The sequence below is a fragment of the Budorcas taxicolor genome, chromosome 18, assembly GCF_023091745.1.
Source record: "Budorcas taxicolor isolate Tak-1 chromosome 18, Takin1.1, whole genome shotgun sequence".
In the NCBI taxonomy this organism is placed as follows: Eukaryota; Metazoa; Chordata; class Mammalia; order Artiodactyla; family Bovidae; genus Budorcas; species Budorcas taxicolor.
Window position 1 is genome coordinate 63,146,235 of NC_068927.1, and position 17,446 is coordinate 63,163,680.

General features: G+C 44.1%; 1 protein-coding gene and 1 non-coding gene across 2 annotated transcripts; both read left to right on the forward strand.

The window, feature by feature from the left end:
* Positions 1-1,205: 1,205 nt before the first annotated feature.
* DPRX (divergent-paired related homeobox) lies at positions 1,206-16,948 on the forward strand. The gene is given in 4 exon segments (XM_052656877.1): positions 1,206-1,232; positions 12,422-12,612; positions 16,626-16,794; positions 16,796-16,948. Coding segments are annotated over 4 exon segments (540 nt in total).
* LOC128064242 (U6 spliceosomal RNA) lies at positions 6,977-7,083 on the forward strand. The gene has a single exon (XR_008200959.1). It is a non-coding gene; the product is annotated as a U6 spliceosomal RNA (small nuclear RNA).
* Positions 16,949-17,446: the final 498 nt, after the last annotated feature.

Genomic DNA, 17,446 nt, shown 5'->3' on the forward strand with positions numbered 1-17,446 from the left:
GGAGTGGGTTGCCATTTCCTTCTCCGGCGCATGAAAGTGAAAAGTGAAAGTGAAGTTGCTCAGTCCTGTCCAACTCTTCGAGACCCCATGGACTGTAGCCTACCAGGCTCCTCCGTCCATGGGATTTCCCAGGCAAGAGTACTGGAGTGGGTTGCCATTGCCTTCTCCCATTAAATCCCTAGAACTCATTAATCCCATAGCTAGAAATTTGTACCCTTTGAACAATAGGCAGAGATTCTGCATTTTAACAAGCTCCTGGGTGATGCCATGAGGTTGGTTTGTGGGTTTCATTTTGAAAAGTAAAATCAGTCTGTAATGAAAATTGTTTTCCAGATACCCACTGCTCAAATATCAATAAAGAAGCCAGGTTGGTGGCAAGAAAATTTGCTTTATTTTAGATGTTGGCAATGAGGTGGAGAGGGTGGGATGTGGAATCCTGCCCAAAGTCCAACTACCCCCACCCCACTGACAACCAGTGGGCAAGAGCTTTTTTAGATGGGGGGAGAGGGGCGTCATGAAGAAACAGCACAGTCAGCTCTGACAGTCATCTTGAAATTAATTGGTCATCAGTGGTCAGATCAGCATCATCTCAATTGTTTTCAGTGCTGCTTATCTTCAGCTCCAGGATTGGATGGTTCCCATATCCTTAGGGCCAATTCTCAGAACTGTGGCAGCTGTTGTCATGGCTGCAGTCTGGTCATCCGGTCCTTAACTTCTTTCACCTGGTGGGGGTTTCAGTCTCTACAGGACAGCTCATAGGATATGGCTCAGAATCCCGTCTATAGACCTGGAGAAGGAACTGAAGGTTCTTGACTTTGCCTAATGACTAAACTGGTATCATCTGGTCTCCTTTGACTGTCTTCCTTTGTGTCTGCGTCTTCTCACTTCTCTGACTAAACTTATTCCTTGGCTGAAGTTTCCCCACAGACAACAGACAGGTGGAGGATGAGGTTGGAGGGGGGAGGACCATAGGGTCCTGCTCCATTTCAAATCTGCGCTTAACAAATATCAGATTAGTGACAGAAATGGGAGAGATCTACAGGCTCCAGAAGACCAGGGATCAGATTAGTGGATGAGGATGGGAGACATGGAGTGGGCGGGGCTGGGGTATGGCTGTCAAGGGAGGTATTTAAGTCTTGATGCGAATTGTGCCAGTTCTTATTACTAGAAGCACTAGAAACATAGAAGCACATTTGGATAACAGGATGTCGATGCAGACCACACTTCAGAAGGTAAGTCAGGGCCTCCCTGGTGGGTCTGTGGCGAAGAATCCACCTGCCAGTGTAGGAGACATGAGTTCAATCCCTGGTCTAAGAAGATTCCACATGCTGCAGAGCAGCTGAGCCCATGTGCCACCACTGCTGAGCCTGTGCTCTAAACCCCATGAGCTGCAACTACTGAACCCACATGGTGCAACTATGGAAGCTCGCATGCCCTGGAGCCCGTGCTCTGCAATAAGACAAGCCCTTGAAAGGAGATGCCCACGCATTGCAACAAAAGGTAGCCCCTGCTCGCTGCAACTAGAGAATAGCCTGTGAAGCAAGGAAGACACTGCATAGCCAAAAATTAGCAAATAAATAAATGAAATTATTTATTTTAAAAAGGTAAGTCAGAGGAGAGAGAGCTGAAGGAAAGGTATGTGAAGAAGTTGAACACAATTGACAAGGCTGGTGGAGACGGCTTAGTAGCTGTCATCTGAGGGCAAACCCAGTCAGAGGCAATGCCAAGTCTTAGTCTGAATTCCAGACCTTCCCTTTGTTAACTCATAATTCCTCTGATCCTTGAGAAATGGGCACTCTGATCCCTCTTGAAAGTGAAAGTGAAGTAGTTCAGTGGTGTCCCACTCTTTGCGACCTAGTGGACTGTAGCCCACCAGGCTCCTCCATCCATGGGATTCTCCAGGCAAGAATACTGGAGTGGTTTGCCATTTCCTTCTCCAGGGCATCTTCCCAATCCAGGGGTTGAACCCAGCTCTCCCACATTGCGGGCAGATGCAGGCAGATGCTTTAACCTCTTAGCCACCAGGGAAACCCTTAAGTGAAGTCGCTGAGTCGTGTCCGACTCTTTGCGACCCCATGGACTGTAGCCTATCAGGCTCCTCCGTCCATGGGATTTTCCAGGCAAGAGTGCTGGAGTGGATTGCCATTTCCTTCTCCAGGGGATCTTCCCGACCCAGGAATTGAACCCGGGTCTCCCGCATTGCAGGCAGACACTTTACCATCTGAGCCACCAGGGAAACCCTTAAGAGGATGATTATGTCACAGTATATGGGCTCCACCAAGAAATCTGGTTTGGAGAACGAAATGGCAACCCACTCCAGTATCCTTGCCTGAAAAATTCCATGGATGGAGGAGCCTGGTGCACTACAGTCCACGGGGTCGCAAAGAGTCAGACACGACTGAGCGACTTCATTTCACTTTCTCTTAAGAAATCTGGTTGAGACTTCTGGAAATTTGGAAAGCTCACCATTTTATTGAGCATTGAGTAGATTTCAGGGCTTCTGCTAAACTTCAGGTGTGATCTGATTCAGCCACTCAAATCTTTTAAAGTGGTAATGGTTAGAGGTCTGGTTTTGCAGATAACCAAGCCAGATAGCCATTGTTTACAGTAAAGTCTATGCATATTAAGGGTTTTGGTTTTGTTTTTTTTTTTAATCCCTTTAATTGATTTTTTCCACTCCCTTAAAAATCTTTGAATGACATTTAATTATAGTATAGTGAAATGTTTCCATCTTTTTTCTTTAATGGCTTTCTCATTTTATATCTAATTTCAAGTCCATCCCTACTCAGAGGTCATAAAGATATTCCCCAACAATGCCCTCTAATAGATTTAAATTTTGTTTTTATTTATTTATTTGGCTGCACAAGGTCTTAGTTGTAGCACTCAAGATCTTCATTGCATCATGTGGTATCTTTAGACACAGTGTTCAGGCTTCTGTAACAACACAAGAGCTTAGCTGCTCTGAAAGTATTGGACTTATTACAGAGTCCAAGCTCACTCTGCTCTGCTGCATGACAGGCAAATAAATCTGAAACGAGGTGCTGAGGCAAGCAAGAGACTTCCTTAGGAAAGCCAGTTGATGGAGAAGATGGCAGACTAATGACTCAAAATAACCATCTTATTGGGGTCTGGATGCCAGATTGTTTTATAGAACAGAGATAGGGGAAGGTGAGGAAGTAAGGTTAAAAAAAAAAATGGAGAATGTAGAGGGAGAGACAGAGACAGTGAGAAATGAAAGTAAAAAGGGCCATAGTCTTGCAAAACATCTCCAGGACAACGGGCCTTCAGTGGTAATCTCCTGCAGGCATTCACAGGTGGGCTGGTCAGATCATCTCTCTGTGAGCTGAACAAAGGACTTTAGTCTAACAGTCAGGTTGAAGGGCAGGGTTCTCTGAGGCTGGCCATTATGTATGATTACAGCTGGTTCTTCCTTGGTGGCTCAGATGGTAAAGTGTCTGCCTGCAATGCGGGAGACCTGGGTTCGATTCCTGTGTCGGGAGATCCCCTGGAGAAGGAAATGGCAATCCACTCCAGCACTCTTGCCTGGAAAATCCCATGGATGGAGGAGCCTGGTAGGCTACAGTCCATGGGGTCCCAAAGAGTTGGACACGACTGAGTGACTTTACTGACTGACTGATAGCTGGTTCTAGCAGTAAACAACCTGCCTGCCAATGCAGGAGACACAAGAGACTCCTCTTTGATCCTTGGGTGAGGAATATCCCCTAGAGGAGGACAGTTCAGTTCAGTCACTCAGTCGTGTCCGACTCTTTGCGACCCCATGAATCATAGCACACCAGGCCTCCCTGTCCATCACCAACCCCAGAGTTCACTCAGACTCACGTCCGTCGAGTCAGTAATGCCATCCAGCCATCTCATCCTCAGTCGCCCCCTTCTCCTCCTGCCCCAAATCCCTCCCAGCATCAGAGTCTTTTCCAATAAGTCAACTCTTCGCATGAGGTGGCCAAAGTACTGGAGTTTCAGCTTTAGCATCATTCCTTCCAAAGAAATCCCAAGGCTGATCTCCTTCAGAATGGACTGGTTGGATCTCCTTGCAGGCCAAGGGACTCTCAAGAGTCTTCTCCGACACCACAGTTCAAAAGCATCAATTCTTCAGCACTCAGCCTTCTTCACAGTCCAACTCTCGCATCCATACATGACTACTGGAAAAACCATAGCCTTGACTAGACGGACCTCAGTCGGCAAAGTAATGTCTCTGCTTTTGAATATGCTATCTAGGTTGGTCATAACTTTTCTTCCAAGGAGTAAGCATCTTTTAATTGCATGGCTGCAGTCACCATCTGCAGTGATTTTGGAGCCCGAAAAAATAAAGTCTGACACTGTATCCACTGTTTCCCCATCTATTTCCCATGAAGTGATGGGACCGGATGCCATGATCTTCGTTTTCTGAATGTTGAGCTTTAAGCCAACTTTTTCACTCTCCTCTTTCACTTTCATCAAGAGGCTTTTGAGTTCCTCTTCACTTTCTGCCATAAGGGTGGTGTCATCCGCATATCTGAGGTGATTGATATTTCTCCTGGCAATCTTGATTCTAGCTTGTGTTTCTTCCAGTCCAGCATTTCTCATGATGTACTCTGCATATAAGTTAAATAAGCAGGGTGACAATATACAGCCTTGATGTACTCCTTTTCCCATTTGGAACCAGTCTGTTGTTCCATGTCCAGTTCTAACTGTTGCTTCCTGACCTGCATACAGATTTCTCAAGAGGCAGGTCAGGTGCTCTGGTATTCCCATCTCTTCCAGAATTTTCCACAGTTGATTGTGATCCACACAGTCAAAGGCTTTGGCATAGTCAATAAAGCAGAAATAGATGTTTTTCTGGAACTCTCTTGCTTTTTCCATGATCCAGCGGATGTTGGCAATTTGATCTCTGGTTCCTCTGCCTTTTCTAAAGCCAGTTTGAACATCAGGAAATTCACAGTTCACGTATTGCTGAAGCCTGGCTTGGAGAATTTTGAGCATTTCTTTACTAGCATGTGAGATGAGTGCAATTGTGCGGTAGTTTGAGCATTCTTTGGCATTGCCTTTCTTTGGGATTGAACTGAAAACTGACCTTTTCCAGTCCTGTGGCCACTGCTGAGTTTTCCAAACTTGCTGGCATATTGAGTGCAGCACTTTCACAGCATCATCTTTCAGGATTTGAAACAGCTCAACTGGAATTCCATCACCTCCACCAGCTTTGTTCATAGTGATGCTTTCTAAGGCACACACACTTCACATTCCAGGATATTTGGCTCTAGATGAGTGATCAGACCATCGTGATTATCTGGGTCATAAAGATCTTTTTTGTAGAGCTCTTCTGTGTATTCTTGCCATCTCTTCTTAATATTTTCTGCTTCTGTTAAGTCCAGACCATTTCTGTCCTTTATCGAGCCCATCTTTGCATGAAATAGTCTCTTGGTATCTCTAATTTTCTTGAAGAGATCTCTAGTCTTTCCCATTCTGTTCTTTTCCTCTATTTCTTTGCATTGATCGCTGAGGAAGGCTTTTTTATTTCTTCAGGCTATTCTTTGGAACTCTGCATTCAGATGCTTATATCTTTCCTTCTCCTTTGCTTTTCACCTCTCTTCTTTTCACAGCTATTTGTAAGGCCTCCCCAGACAGCCATTTTGCTTTTTTGCATTTCTTTTCCACGGTGATTTTCTTGCTCCCTGTCTCCTTTACCATGTCACGAACCTCCTTCCATAGTTCTCCAGGCACTCTATCTATCAGATCTAGGCCCTTAAATCTATTCCTCACTTCCACTGTATAATCATAAGGGATTTGATTTAGGTCATACCTAAATGGTCTAGCGGTTTTCCCTACTTTCTTCAATTTAAGTCTGAATTTGGTCCGAGGTCAGGGGCATCCAAGGTCAGGGGCAGTGGCCGGGAGGAGCCACCCTACATCTAAGGAGCGGTGGCTGCACGCACGCAGGAGGGCCTACAGGAGCTATCCCACTTTGAAGGTCAGGAAGGGCGGCGGTGAGAAGATACCCTTCGTCCAAGGTAAGGAGCAGCAGCTGCGCTTTGCTGGAGCAGCCGTGAAGTGATACCCCATGCCCAAGGTAAGAGAAACCTAATAAAATGGTAGGTGTTGCAAGAGGGCATCAGATGGCAGACACACGGAAACCATAATCACAGAAAACTAGTCAATCTAATCACACTAGGACCACAGCCTTGTCTAACTCAATGAAACAAAGTCATGCCCGTGGGGCAACCCAAGACAGGTGGGTCATGGTGGAGAGGTGTGACAGAATGTGGTCCCCTGGAGAAGGGAATGGCAAACCACTTCAGTATTCTTGCCTTGAGAACCCCATGAACAGTATGGAAAGGCAAAATGATAGACTACTGAAAGAGGAACTCCCCAGGTCAGTTCAGTTCAGTTCAGTCGCTCAGTCATGTCCAATTCTTTGCGACCCCATGAATCACAGCACGCCAGGCCTCCCTGTTCATCACCATCTCCTGGAGTTCACTCAGACTCATGTCCATCGAGTCTGTGATGCCATCCAGCCATCTCATCCTCGGTCGCCCCCTTCTCCTTCTGCCCCAAATCCCTCCCAGCATCAGAGTCTTTTCCAATGAGTCAACTCTTCGCATGAGGTGGCCAAAGTACTGGAGTTTCAGCTTTAGCATCATTCCTTCCAAAGAAATCCCAAGGTTGATTTTCTTCAGAATGGACTGGTTGGATCTCCTTGCATTCCAAGGGACTCTCAAGAGTCTTCTCCAACACCACAGGTCAAAAGCATCAATTCTTCGGTGCTCAGCCTTCTTCACAGTCCAACTCTCACATCCATACATGACCACAGGAAAAACCATAGCCTTGACTAGATGGACCTTTGTTGGCAAAGTAATGTCTCTGCTTTTGAACATGGTATCTAGGTTGGTCATAACTTTTCTTCCAAGGAGTAAGCATCTTTTAATTTCATGGCTGCAGTCACCATCTGCAGTGATTTTGGAGCCCCAAAAAATAAAGTCTGGTGCTCGCTTCAGCAGCACATATACTAAAATTGGAACGATACAGAGAAGATTAGCATGGCCCCTGCGCAAGGATGACATGCAAATTCATGAAGCGTTCCATATTTTTAGCAAATGAAGCAACTGGCAGACAACTAATCTCAAAAATATACAAGCAACTTATGCAGCTCAATTCCAGAAAAATAAACGACCCAATCAAAAAATGGGCCAAAGAACTAAATAGACATTTCTCCAAAGAAAACATACGGATGGCTAACAAACACATGAAAAGATGCTCAACATCACTCATTATTAGAGAGAGAAATGGAAATCAAAACCACAATGAGGTACCACTTCATACCAGTCAGAATGTCTGCGATCCAAAAGTCTGCAAGCAATAAATGCTGGAGAGGGTGTGGAGAAAAGGGAACCCTTCTACACTGTTGGTGGGAATGCAAACTAGTACGGCCACTATGGAAAACAGTGTGGAGATTCCTTAAAAAACTGCAAATCGAACTGCCTTATGACCCAGCAATCCCACTGCTGGGCATACACACAGAGGAAACCAGAATAGAAAGAGACACATGTACCCCAATGTTCATCGCAGCACTGTTTATAATAGCCAGGACATGGAAACAACCTAGATGTCCATCAGCAGATGAATGGATAAGAAAGCTGTGGTACATATACACAACGGAGTATTACTCAGCCATTAAAAAGAATACATTTGAATCAGTTCTAATGAGATGGATGAAACTGGAGCCGATTGTACAGAGTGAAGTAAGCCAGAAAGAAAAACACCAATACAGTATACTAGCACATATATATGGAATTTAGAAAGATGGCAATGATGACCCTGTATGTGAGACAGCATAAGAGACACAGATGTGTAGAGCAGACTTTTGGACTCTGAGGGAGAGGGAGAGGACGGGATGATTTGGGAGAATGGCATTGGAACATGTATGCTATCATGTAAGAAATGAATCGCCAGTCTATGTCCGATGCAGGATACAGGATGCTTGGGGCTGATGCATGGGGATGACCCAGAGAGATGTTATGGGGAGGGAGGTGGGAGGGGGGTTCATGTTTGGGAAAGCATGTACACCTGTGGTGGATTCATGTCAATGTATGGCAAAACCAATACAGTATTGTAAACTAAAGTAAAAATAAAAATTTAAATAAACTAAAAAATAAATAAATTAAAGACCCCACAGAGATCCCTCACCCTTTCTGTCATGTAAGGACACTACAAGAGGTCTGTGACCCAAAAAAGGGTCCTCACCCAGCTATGCTGGCATCCTGATCTCAAACCTCCAGCCCCCAGACTGTGAAAAATAAATTTGCTTTTTTATTAACTAAAATAAATAAATAAATAAAAATAAAGTCTGACACTGTTTCCCCATCTATTTCCCATGAAGTGATGGGACCGGATGCCGTGATCTTCGTTTTCTGAATGTTGAGCTTTAAGCCAACTTTTTCACTCTCCTCTTTCACTTTCATCAAGAGGCTTTTTAGCTCCTCTTCACTTTCTGCCGTAAGGGTGGTGTCATCTGCATATCTGAGGTTATTGATATTTCTCCTGGCAATCTTGATTCCAGTTTGTGTTTCTTCCAGTCCAGTGTTTCTCATGATGTACTCTGCATATAAGTTAAACAAGCAGGGTGACAATATCCAGCCTTGACGTACTCAGGTCAGTAGGTGCCCAATATGCCACTGGAGATCAGTGGAGAAATAACGCCAGAAAGAATGAAGGGATGAAGCCAAAGCAAAACAATACCAGCTGTGGGTGTGACTGGTGATAGAAGCAAGGTCCTATGCTGTAAAAGCAATATTGCATAGGAACCTGGAATGTCAGGTCCATGAATCAAGGCAAATTGGAAGTGGTCAAACAGGAGATGGCAAGAGTGAACATCAACATTCTAGGAATCAGAGAACTAAAGTGGACTGGAATGGGTGAATTGAACTCAGATAACCATTATATCTACTACTGCGGGCAGGAATCCCTCAGAAGAAATGGAGTAGCCATCATGGTCAGCAAAAGAGTCCAAAATGCAGTACTTGGATGTAATCTCAAAAACGACAGAATGATCTCTGTTCATTTCCAAGGCAAACCATTCCATATCACATTAATCCAAGTCTATGCCCCAACCAGTAATGCGGAAGAAGCTGAAGTTGAACAGCTCTATGAAGACCTACAAGACCTTTTAGAACTAACACCGAAAAAAGATGTCCTTTTCATTATAGGGGACTGGAATGCAGAAGTAGGATGTCAAGAAACACCTGGAATAACAGGCAAATTTGGCCTTGGAATGTGGAATGAAGCAGGGCAAAGACTAATAGAGTTTTGCCAAGAAAATGCACTGGTCATAGTAAACACCCTCTTCCAACAACACAAGAGAAGACTCTACACATGGACATCACCAGATGGTCAACACCAAAATCAGATTGATTATATTCTTTGCAGCCAAAGATGGAGAAGTTCTATATAGTCAACAGAAACATCTGACTGTGGCTCAGATCATGAACTCCTTATTACCAAATTCAGACTTAAATTGAAGAAAGTAGGGAAAACTGCTAGACCATTCAGGTATGACCTAAATCGGATCCCTTATAATTATACAGAGGAGGACATGGCAACTTAATCTAGCATTCTTGCTTGGAGAATCCCCATGGACAGAAGAGCTTGGCAGGCTACACCAGTCCATGAGGTCACAAAGAGTCCGACACGACTGTAGAGACTTACCACACATGCATAATAACAACAGCAATAAAAAGCAAGTCAATGAAACAGTTCCAACATGGAGTCAGAATTGACTCTTCCTTGCAACAATCTTAGTTCACCGACCAGTGATCAAACCCATGTGCCCTGCATTGCAAAGCAGATACTTAACCACTGGATTACCAGGGAAGTTCCAGCAAAGCCTTTTTAAAGACAAGAGGAGAGAGAGGACTCCCAGGTTAGCTTATGTACAATTCTCTGGTTAATGGTAGAGTAACAGGGCTTCCTAGGTGGCTCAGCGGTAAAGAATCCACTTACTCAGCAGTAAAGAATCCACTTGCCAATATAGCAGATGAGGGCTTGATCCCTGGGTCGGAAAGGTCCCCTGAAGAAGGAAATGGCAACCTGCTCCAGTATTCTTGCCTCTGAAATCTCCTGAATAGAGGAGCCTGGCAGGCTGCAGTCCATGGGATTGAAAAGAGTTGGACCTGACTTAGTGACTAAACAAGAGAGTGATGTCACAGGGATTAACATTATCCATCCTTAGGCACCAGTAGGTCTGGGGGCTACAGGCCCATGGTCATCAAATAGTTAAAAATCTTCCATTTGAGGGGAGGGGTTTCTAGCTTCTGTACAACAACTCAGGAAATGTGCATAAGATATTATTATCTTGGTGCTTCAGAGACGAGCCAAAGGAGAGGATACGGGGGAGAGTCTCCTCAGGCAAGCCCCAAAGAGCCTTCCTTTGTCACATTAGCAGTGTTTAATACAGTGTGTATATATATTTTAACTATTTTATTTTATTGGTTGTACCATGTGGCATGTGGGATCTTAGTTCCCCAACAAGGCATCGAACCTGTGGCCCTTGCATTGGAAGTGTGGAGTCTTAACACTGAACCATCAGGGTCAGTCCCTAATATAGTGTATATTTTAATACTCTGTGTATGTGTGGCTCCGCTGAAGTGTAATGTCCATGAAAACAGTATTATTATTATTAGACTTTTATTAGAGTAGGTTTAGCTTCACAGAAAAATTGAACAGAAGGATAGAAATCTCCCTCAAACCTCCTGTCCCCACACAGGCATTGCTCCTCCCTGAAGCAACATCCCACACTGAGTGGTACATATATTCAGTTCAGTTCAGTCACTCAGTTGTGTCCAACTCTTTGCGACCTCATGAATCACAGCACGCCAGGCCTCCCTGTCTATCGCCAACTTCCGGAGTTCACTCAAACTCATGTCCATCTAGTCAGTGATGCCATCCAGCTATCTCAATCCTCTGTCATCCCCTTCTCCTCCTTCCCCCAGTCCCTCCCAACATCAGGGTCTTTTCCAATGAGTCAACTCTTCGCATGAGGTGGCCAAAGTATTGGAGTTTCAGCTTCAGCTTTGGTCCTTCCAATGAACACCCAGGACTGATCTCCTTTAGGATGGACTGGTTGCATCTCCTTGCAGTCCAAGGGACTCTCAAGAGTCTTCTCCAACACCACAATTCAAAAGCATCAATTCTTCGGCGCTCAGACTTCTTCACAGCCCAACTCTTACATCCATACATGAACACTGGAATTACTGTTGATGAACCTATATCAATAGGTCACAATCATCGAAAATCTATATGGGTTCATATGCTGGTGTTCCTAAAAGATTACCTGAATTTGAGAAAAGTTATTAGTAAAAATGGGATGAAGGACAAGGATAAAATCACGTACATTGGATTGAGTTGTTCGTATTCCCTACTCGCAGAAAAAAAAAAAAAAGAATCCAATCTTGGGATTCAAGGAATCTGTATTTAAATGACCCTTTCCTGTGGTGGGACTTACCTTGAGGCTCAGTTGGTAAAGAATCTGCCTGGAGGGGAAAGGCTACTCACTCCAATATTCTGGCCTAGGTAATTCCATGGGCTGTATAGTCCATGGGTCTGCAAAGAGTCGGACATGACTGAGTGACTTTCACTTTCACTTTTCCTATGGTGGGTATTTAGATAGCAACAGTGACAAAAAGATGAGGCTTTAGAGAAACGAGTAGGAAAGCCATTGTCAACTACAAATTGGCACTTACCAAGAGCATTGCCAATGACTGAACAAAAAAGACATTTGCCATCTGCCTCTTCGGAGATTGAACCCAATGCTGCTATAGCTGTTGACCTTAAACAGTCCCTGAGGGAGTTCAGGGTGGAGTGAAGCACTCTGTGCTCCAGGGAATCTGGTGGGACAGGTCTTTAGATAGTTAGATGTTTTTAGGAACAGATTTTTGATCTCAAGGTCTTCCCTTGTCTGGAAAATCTCATGGATAGAGGAGCCTGGTGGGCTGCAGTCCATGGGGTCCCAAAGAGTTGGGCACAACTGAACTACTCACACTTACTTTATGATCTCAATCCTTGCATCTCCTCATATCTAAGGTGACATCAGATCTTCATGACTAACAAAATCCTTGTGTAAAATGAGTGCTTCATGGCATTGAACTCCCCCTTCACCAAACCCTTATATATTGACTATCCCCCATTGCTGCTTTGGAGCAGTCTCTCAGAGCTATCTGAGATGCTGCCTCCCAGGCTGCAGTCCTCATTTTGCCCCAAGTAAAACTTAACTCACAACTCTCAAGTTGTACATCTTTTTTTTTTTTTTTTTTTTAGCCAACATCATCCACATTGTGTATGAATATCTGGGCATTTCAGTCACTGGAGAGGCAAGCTTGACCTCTGGAGAGAGGAAGGGGGAAATTCAGGTTTTTGAAAATGAAACTGACTTTAGCATCTCATTCCTGCCTTTCTCTCCTTCCTAGGAAAGTATCGCAAGCACTCAAAAAGGAAGTGAACCATATTCACGGAGAAACAGTTGGCATATTTAAATTTTCTTAAAAACAAAAAAAACCCATACCCCACCCTTAGCCTCCAGAGAGAAATGGCCTCAAAAATGGAGCTCCACCTAACAGTCCTGCAGGTCAGAAAACAAGCCCCATCTCACCAGGCCACCTGATTTGTTGTTCTTCTTCAGTTGCCAAGTCATGTTGCAACCCTGTGGACTGCAGCCTTCCAGGCTCCCCTGTCCTTCACCATCTCCCAGAGTTCGCTCAATTCATCCTCATTGAGTCAGTGATGCTATCTAACCATCTCATCCTCCTTGGCCCCCTTCTCCTCCTGCCTTCAATCTTTCCCAGCATCAGAGTGTTTCTCAATGAGATGACTTGTTGCATCCAGTGGCCAAAGTATTGGAGCTTCAGCTTCAGCATCAGTCCTTCCAATGAATAACCAGGGCTGATTTCTAGGATAATTCCTGAAGCTTGATACCAGTGCAATCCCCAAGACTCTGAAGACCCAGACTACTACCCACACCCTATTACCCTCGCTCCTTTAACCCCTAGAGCAAGATGGGCAAAATTTTTGTGTAAAAGACCAGATAGTAAACACTTGTGAGCCATACAATCTCTGCCACAACTGTTAAATTATGCTTGATAGCAGCATAGGAGCAGCCATCGAGGTTGTGAAAACAAATAGATGTGTCTGTGTTCTCATATGGGCTTCCCTGGTGACTCAGAAGGCAAAGAATCTGCCTACAATGCAGAAGACACCTGTATGATTCCTGGGTAAGGAAGATCCTTTAGGGAAGGAAATGGCAACCACTCCAGCATTCTTGCCTGGAGAATTCCATGGATATTTCGTGTTCCATATGACTTCATGGACACATATTAGAAGTTCATATGTTATTCACATGTCACAAATTATTCTTCTTGTGCTGTTTTTTTTTTCCACCCAACCATTTCAAAATGTAAAACCTCGTAACTCGTGGGCCATACTGAAACAGATAGTGGATCACACAATTACCGTTAAGTGGCTTACCTTTAATCTCTCTCTTTATGTCTCCAAATTCCAGCTGCAGTGCTTCTACCATTGCCATTTATTGTTAGGTCATTCAGTCATGTCCGAATGACTATAGCTCTCCAGGGATTCCCTGGTGGCTAGACAGTAAAGTGTCTGCCTGCAATGCGGGAGACCCGGGTTCAATTTCTGGGTCAAGAAGATCCCCTGGAGAAGGAAATGGCAATCCACTCCAGCACTCTTGCCTGGAAACACTTTCACTGTAGCCCTCCAGACTCCTCTGTTCATGGGATTCTCCAGGCAAGAATACTGGAGTGGGTTATCATGCCCTCCTACAGGGGATCTTCTGAAATCAGGGATCAAACCCACGTCTCCTGCATTAGCATGCAGGTTCTTTATCACTGAGCCATGTTTTCTCCCTCAGCTCAGCTCAGTTGCCCAATCGTGTCCCACTCTGCAACCCTGTGAATCACAGCACGCCAGGCCTCCCTGTCCATCACCATCTCCCAGAGTTCACTCAGACTCATGTCCATCAAGTCGGTGATGCCATCCAGCCATCTCATCCTCTGTCGTCCCCTTCTCCTCCTGCCCCCAATCCCTCCCAGCATCAGAGTCTTTTCCAATGAGTCAACTCTTCGCATGAGGTGGCCAAAGTACTGGAGTTTCAGCTTTAGCAACATTCCTTCTAAAGAAGTCTCAGGGCTGATTTCCTTCAGAATGGACTGGTTGGATCTCCTTGCAGTTCAAGGGACTCTCAAGAGTCTTCTCCAACACCACAGTTCAAAAGCATCAATTCTTCAGTGCTCAGCTTTCTTCACAGTCCAACTCTCACATCCATACATGACCACAGGAAAAACCATAGCCTTGACTAGACAGACCTTAGTCGGCAAAGTAATGTCTCTGCTTTTGAATATGCTGTCTAGGTTGGTCATAACTTTTCTTCCAAGGAGTAAGCATCTTTTAATTTCATGGCTGCAGTCACCATCTGCAGTGATTTTGGAGCCCCCAAAAATAAAGTCTGACACTATTTCTACTGTTTCCCCATCTATTTCCCATGAAGTGATGGGACCGGATGCCATGATCTTCATTTTCTGAATGTTGAGCTTTAAGCCAACTTTTTCACTCTCCACTTTCACTTTCATCAAGAGGCTTTTAGTTCCTCTTCACTTTCTGCCATAAGGGTGGAGTCATCTGCATATCTGAGGTTATTGATATTTCTCCCAGCAATCTTGATTCCAGCTTGTGTTTCTTCCAGTCCAGCGTTTCTCATGATGTACTCTGCATAGAAGTTAAATAAGCAGGGTGACAATATACAGCCTTGACGTCCATCCTTGACGTACTCCTTTTCCTATTTGGAATCAGTCTGTTGTTTCATGTTCACTTCTAACTGTAGCTTCCTGACCTGCATACAGGTTTCTCAAGAGGCAGGTCAGGTGCTCTGGTATTCCCATCTCTTCCAGAATTTTCCACAGTTTGTTGTGATCCACATAGTCAAAGGCTGTGGCATAGTCAATAAAGCAGAAATAGATGTTTTTCTGGAACTCTCTTGCTTTTTCCATGATCCAGCGGATGTTGGCAATTTGATCTCTGGTTCCTCTGCCTTTTCTAAAACCAGCTTGAACATCAGGAAGTTCACAGTTCACGTATTCCCTACCCTTCACCAATACTCTTTTCACAATCTCTTTAGCAGTATTTCCTGAATTCTGCCCCTTGTCTTTATTTCAAGGTCAATGCTTTGTCCTAGATTGTGTAAACACTTTTCTTATCTAACTTAGTGGCCTCCGCAAAGCACTCCTTACCATCAGTTCATCTCCAGTCAACCTTGGAACATGCTGTCAGATCAGTTATCAATGTTTTTGCTTAAAAAGTTTGTTTTGGAGAAAGAAAATTTGTTTAGGGACAGTCTAGTGGTTAAGACTCCACTTTCCAATGCAGGGGGCATGAATTCCACCCCTGGTCAGGGAACTAAGATCCTGCAGGCTGAATGGTGCAGCCAAAAATATATATACATATATATTTTAAAAAGGGATTTCCTTGGTGGTCCAGTGCTTAAGACTTCACCTTCCAATGCAGAGGGTGCAGGTTCAATCTGGTCAGGAGCCTAATATCCCACAGGCCTTGGGGCCAAAAACCAAAACATAAAAGAGAAGAAGAAAAAAAAGAAAAAGAAAATAGAAGAAATATTGTAACAAATTCAATGAAGACTTTAAATATGGTCCACATCAAAACGTCTTTGTAAAAAATTTGTTTGTCACTTAGCCTTTAAGGTCCTTCATAATCTGACTCAAATCCTTTTGTTTTAGAATATAACTTTTAAGTTTACATGTTTTTTTTTCAACTTTACATTTTCAAGTACAGTTTTCCCAGGCAATTTAAAACAAAACAAACCAAAAAAACAAAAATAAGTGATGGTCAGATTTGGCCCAGCAGTGGACTGTGTACAGATATCCGTGCTATGGCACCCCCTAGTGCTGACCACTTTGCTTTCCCATACCTTGCCTTACCTTATAGTTTAAGCTATAGCTTTTCCAGAAATCATTTAGTGATGAGAGAACTGGGCTGTAAATAAGGCTGAGCACCTAAGAATGGATGCTTTTGAATTGTGTGCTGGAGAAGACTCTTGAGAGTTCCTTTGACAGCAAAGAGATCAAACCAGTCAATCTTAAAGGAAATCAACCCTGAATATTCATCAGGACTGATGCTGAAACGGAAGCTCCAATACTTTGGCCACCTGATGCAAAGAGTAGACGCATTGGAAAAGACCCTGATGCTGGGAAAGATTGAGGACAAGAGGAGAAGGGGGTGACAGAGATGGTTGGATGACATCACAGACTGAATGGACATGAGTTTGAGCAAACTCCAGGAGATAGTGCAGGACAGGGGAGCCTGGTGCTGCAATCCATGGGGTCCAAAGAGTGCGACACAACTTAGGGGATGGACAACAGCAGCAAATATCTTGCTCTGGGGGCTCAGATCCCTGCCTCACTTTCTGTGCCCACAGCCTCATTCCTGCTTCTCCCTGGCCATAGGTTGGCAGGGGTTCCACAAGCCAAGATGTAGAACCAGAGCGGTCCTCATCTGGAAACATCAGTTAAATGATTGAATAAAATAAAAGTGCTTCTGAAATCCTCTCCTCAAGATTGGTTCAAGAATCGTAGAGTGAAATTCAAGAAAGCCAAAGATGAGGATTTCCCATCAGAACAGCAAGAAGTTCTACAGCGATTCGCTGAGGTCATGGTCAAGATCGGCTCCGCCAAGGAAAATGTGGCTGCACCTCCAAGGTTCTCTCTGGAGCCTCCCATGAATCTCTATTTGTGCAGATCCTCTGATACCTTCCTTCCAGCTCAGCATACAGCCTGCCCTGAAGGCTCTCACAGACCATCCTCTGGGCCACAAAATGGTTCATGTTGGCTGCCGCCAAGACCCAAATACATACTCCCTCTATCCCATTGTAGAATCCTGAGCTGTCTCTACAAACCTCAATTCTAATTCTTTGGGCTCTTTTTTTTTTTTTTTTTTCGCCACAAAGCTCTGAGAGAAGCCAGGCCCAGAAAGTCACATGTTATGATTTGTCATGATTCCCATTCCAAGCTGGAATCCAGATTGCTGGGAGAAGTATCAACAACCTCAGATGTGCAGATGACACCACCCTTATGGCAGAAAGCAAAGAGGAACTAAAAAACCTCTTGGTGAAGGTGAAAGAAGAAAGTGAAAAAGGTGGCTTCAAACTCAACATTTAAAAAGCTAAGATCATGACATCCAGCCCCATCACTTCATGGCAAATAGATGGGGGAAAATGTTCTCATCACAAAAAAGAAACAAGAATTGTGTGATGGGATGGAGATGTTAACTAATGCCATGGCAGGAATCATTTTGTTATATATAATTATATCCAGTCACCATGCTGTACACCTTAAACTTATACAATGTTATATGTCAATTACATCTCAATAAAACTGGA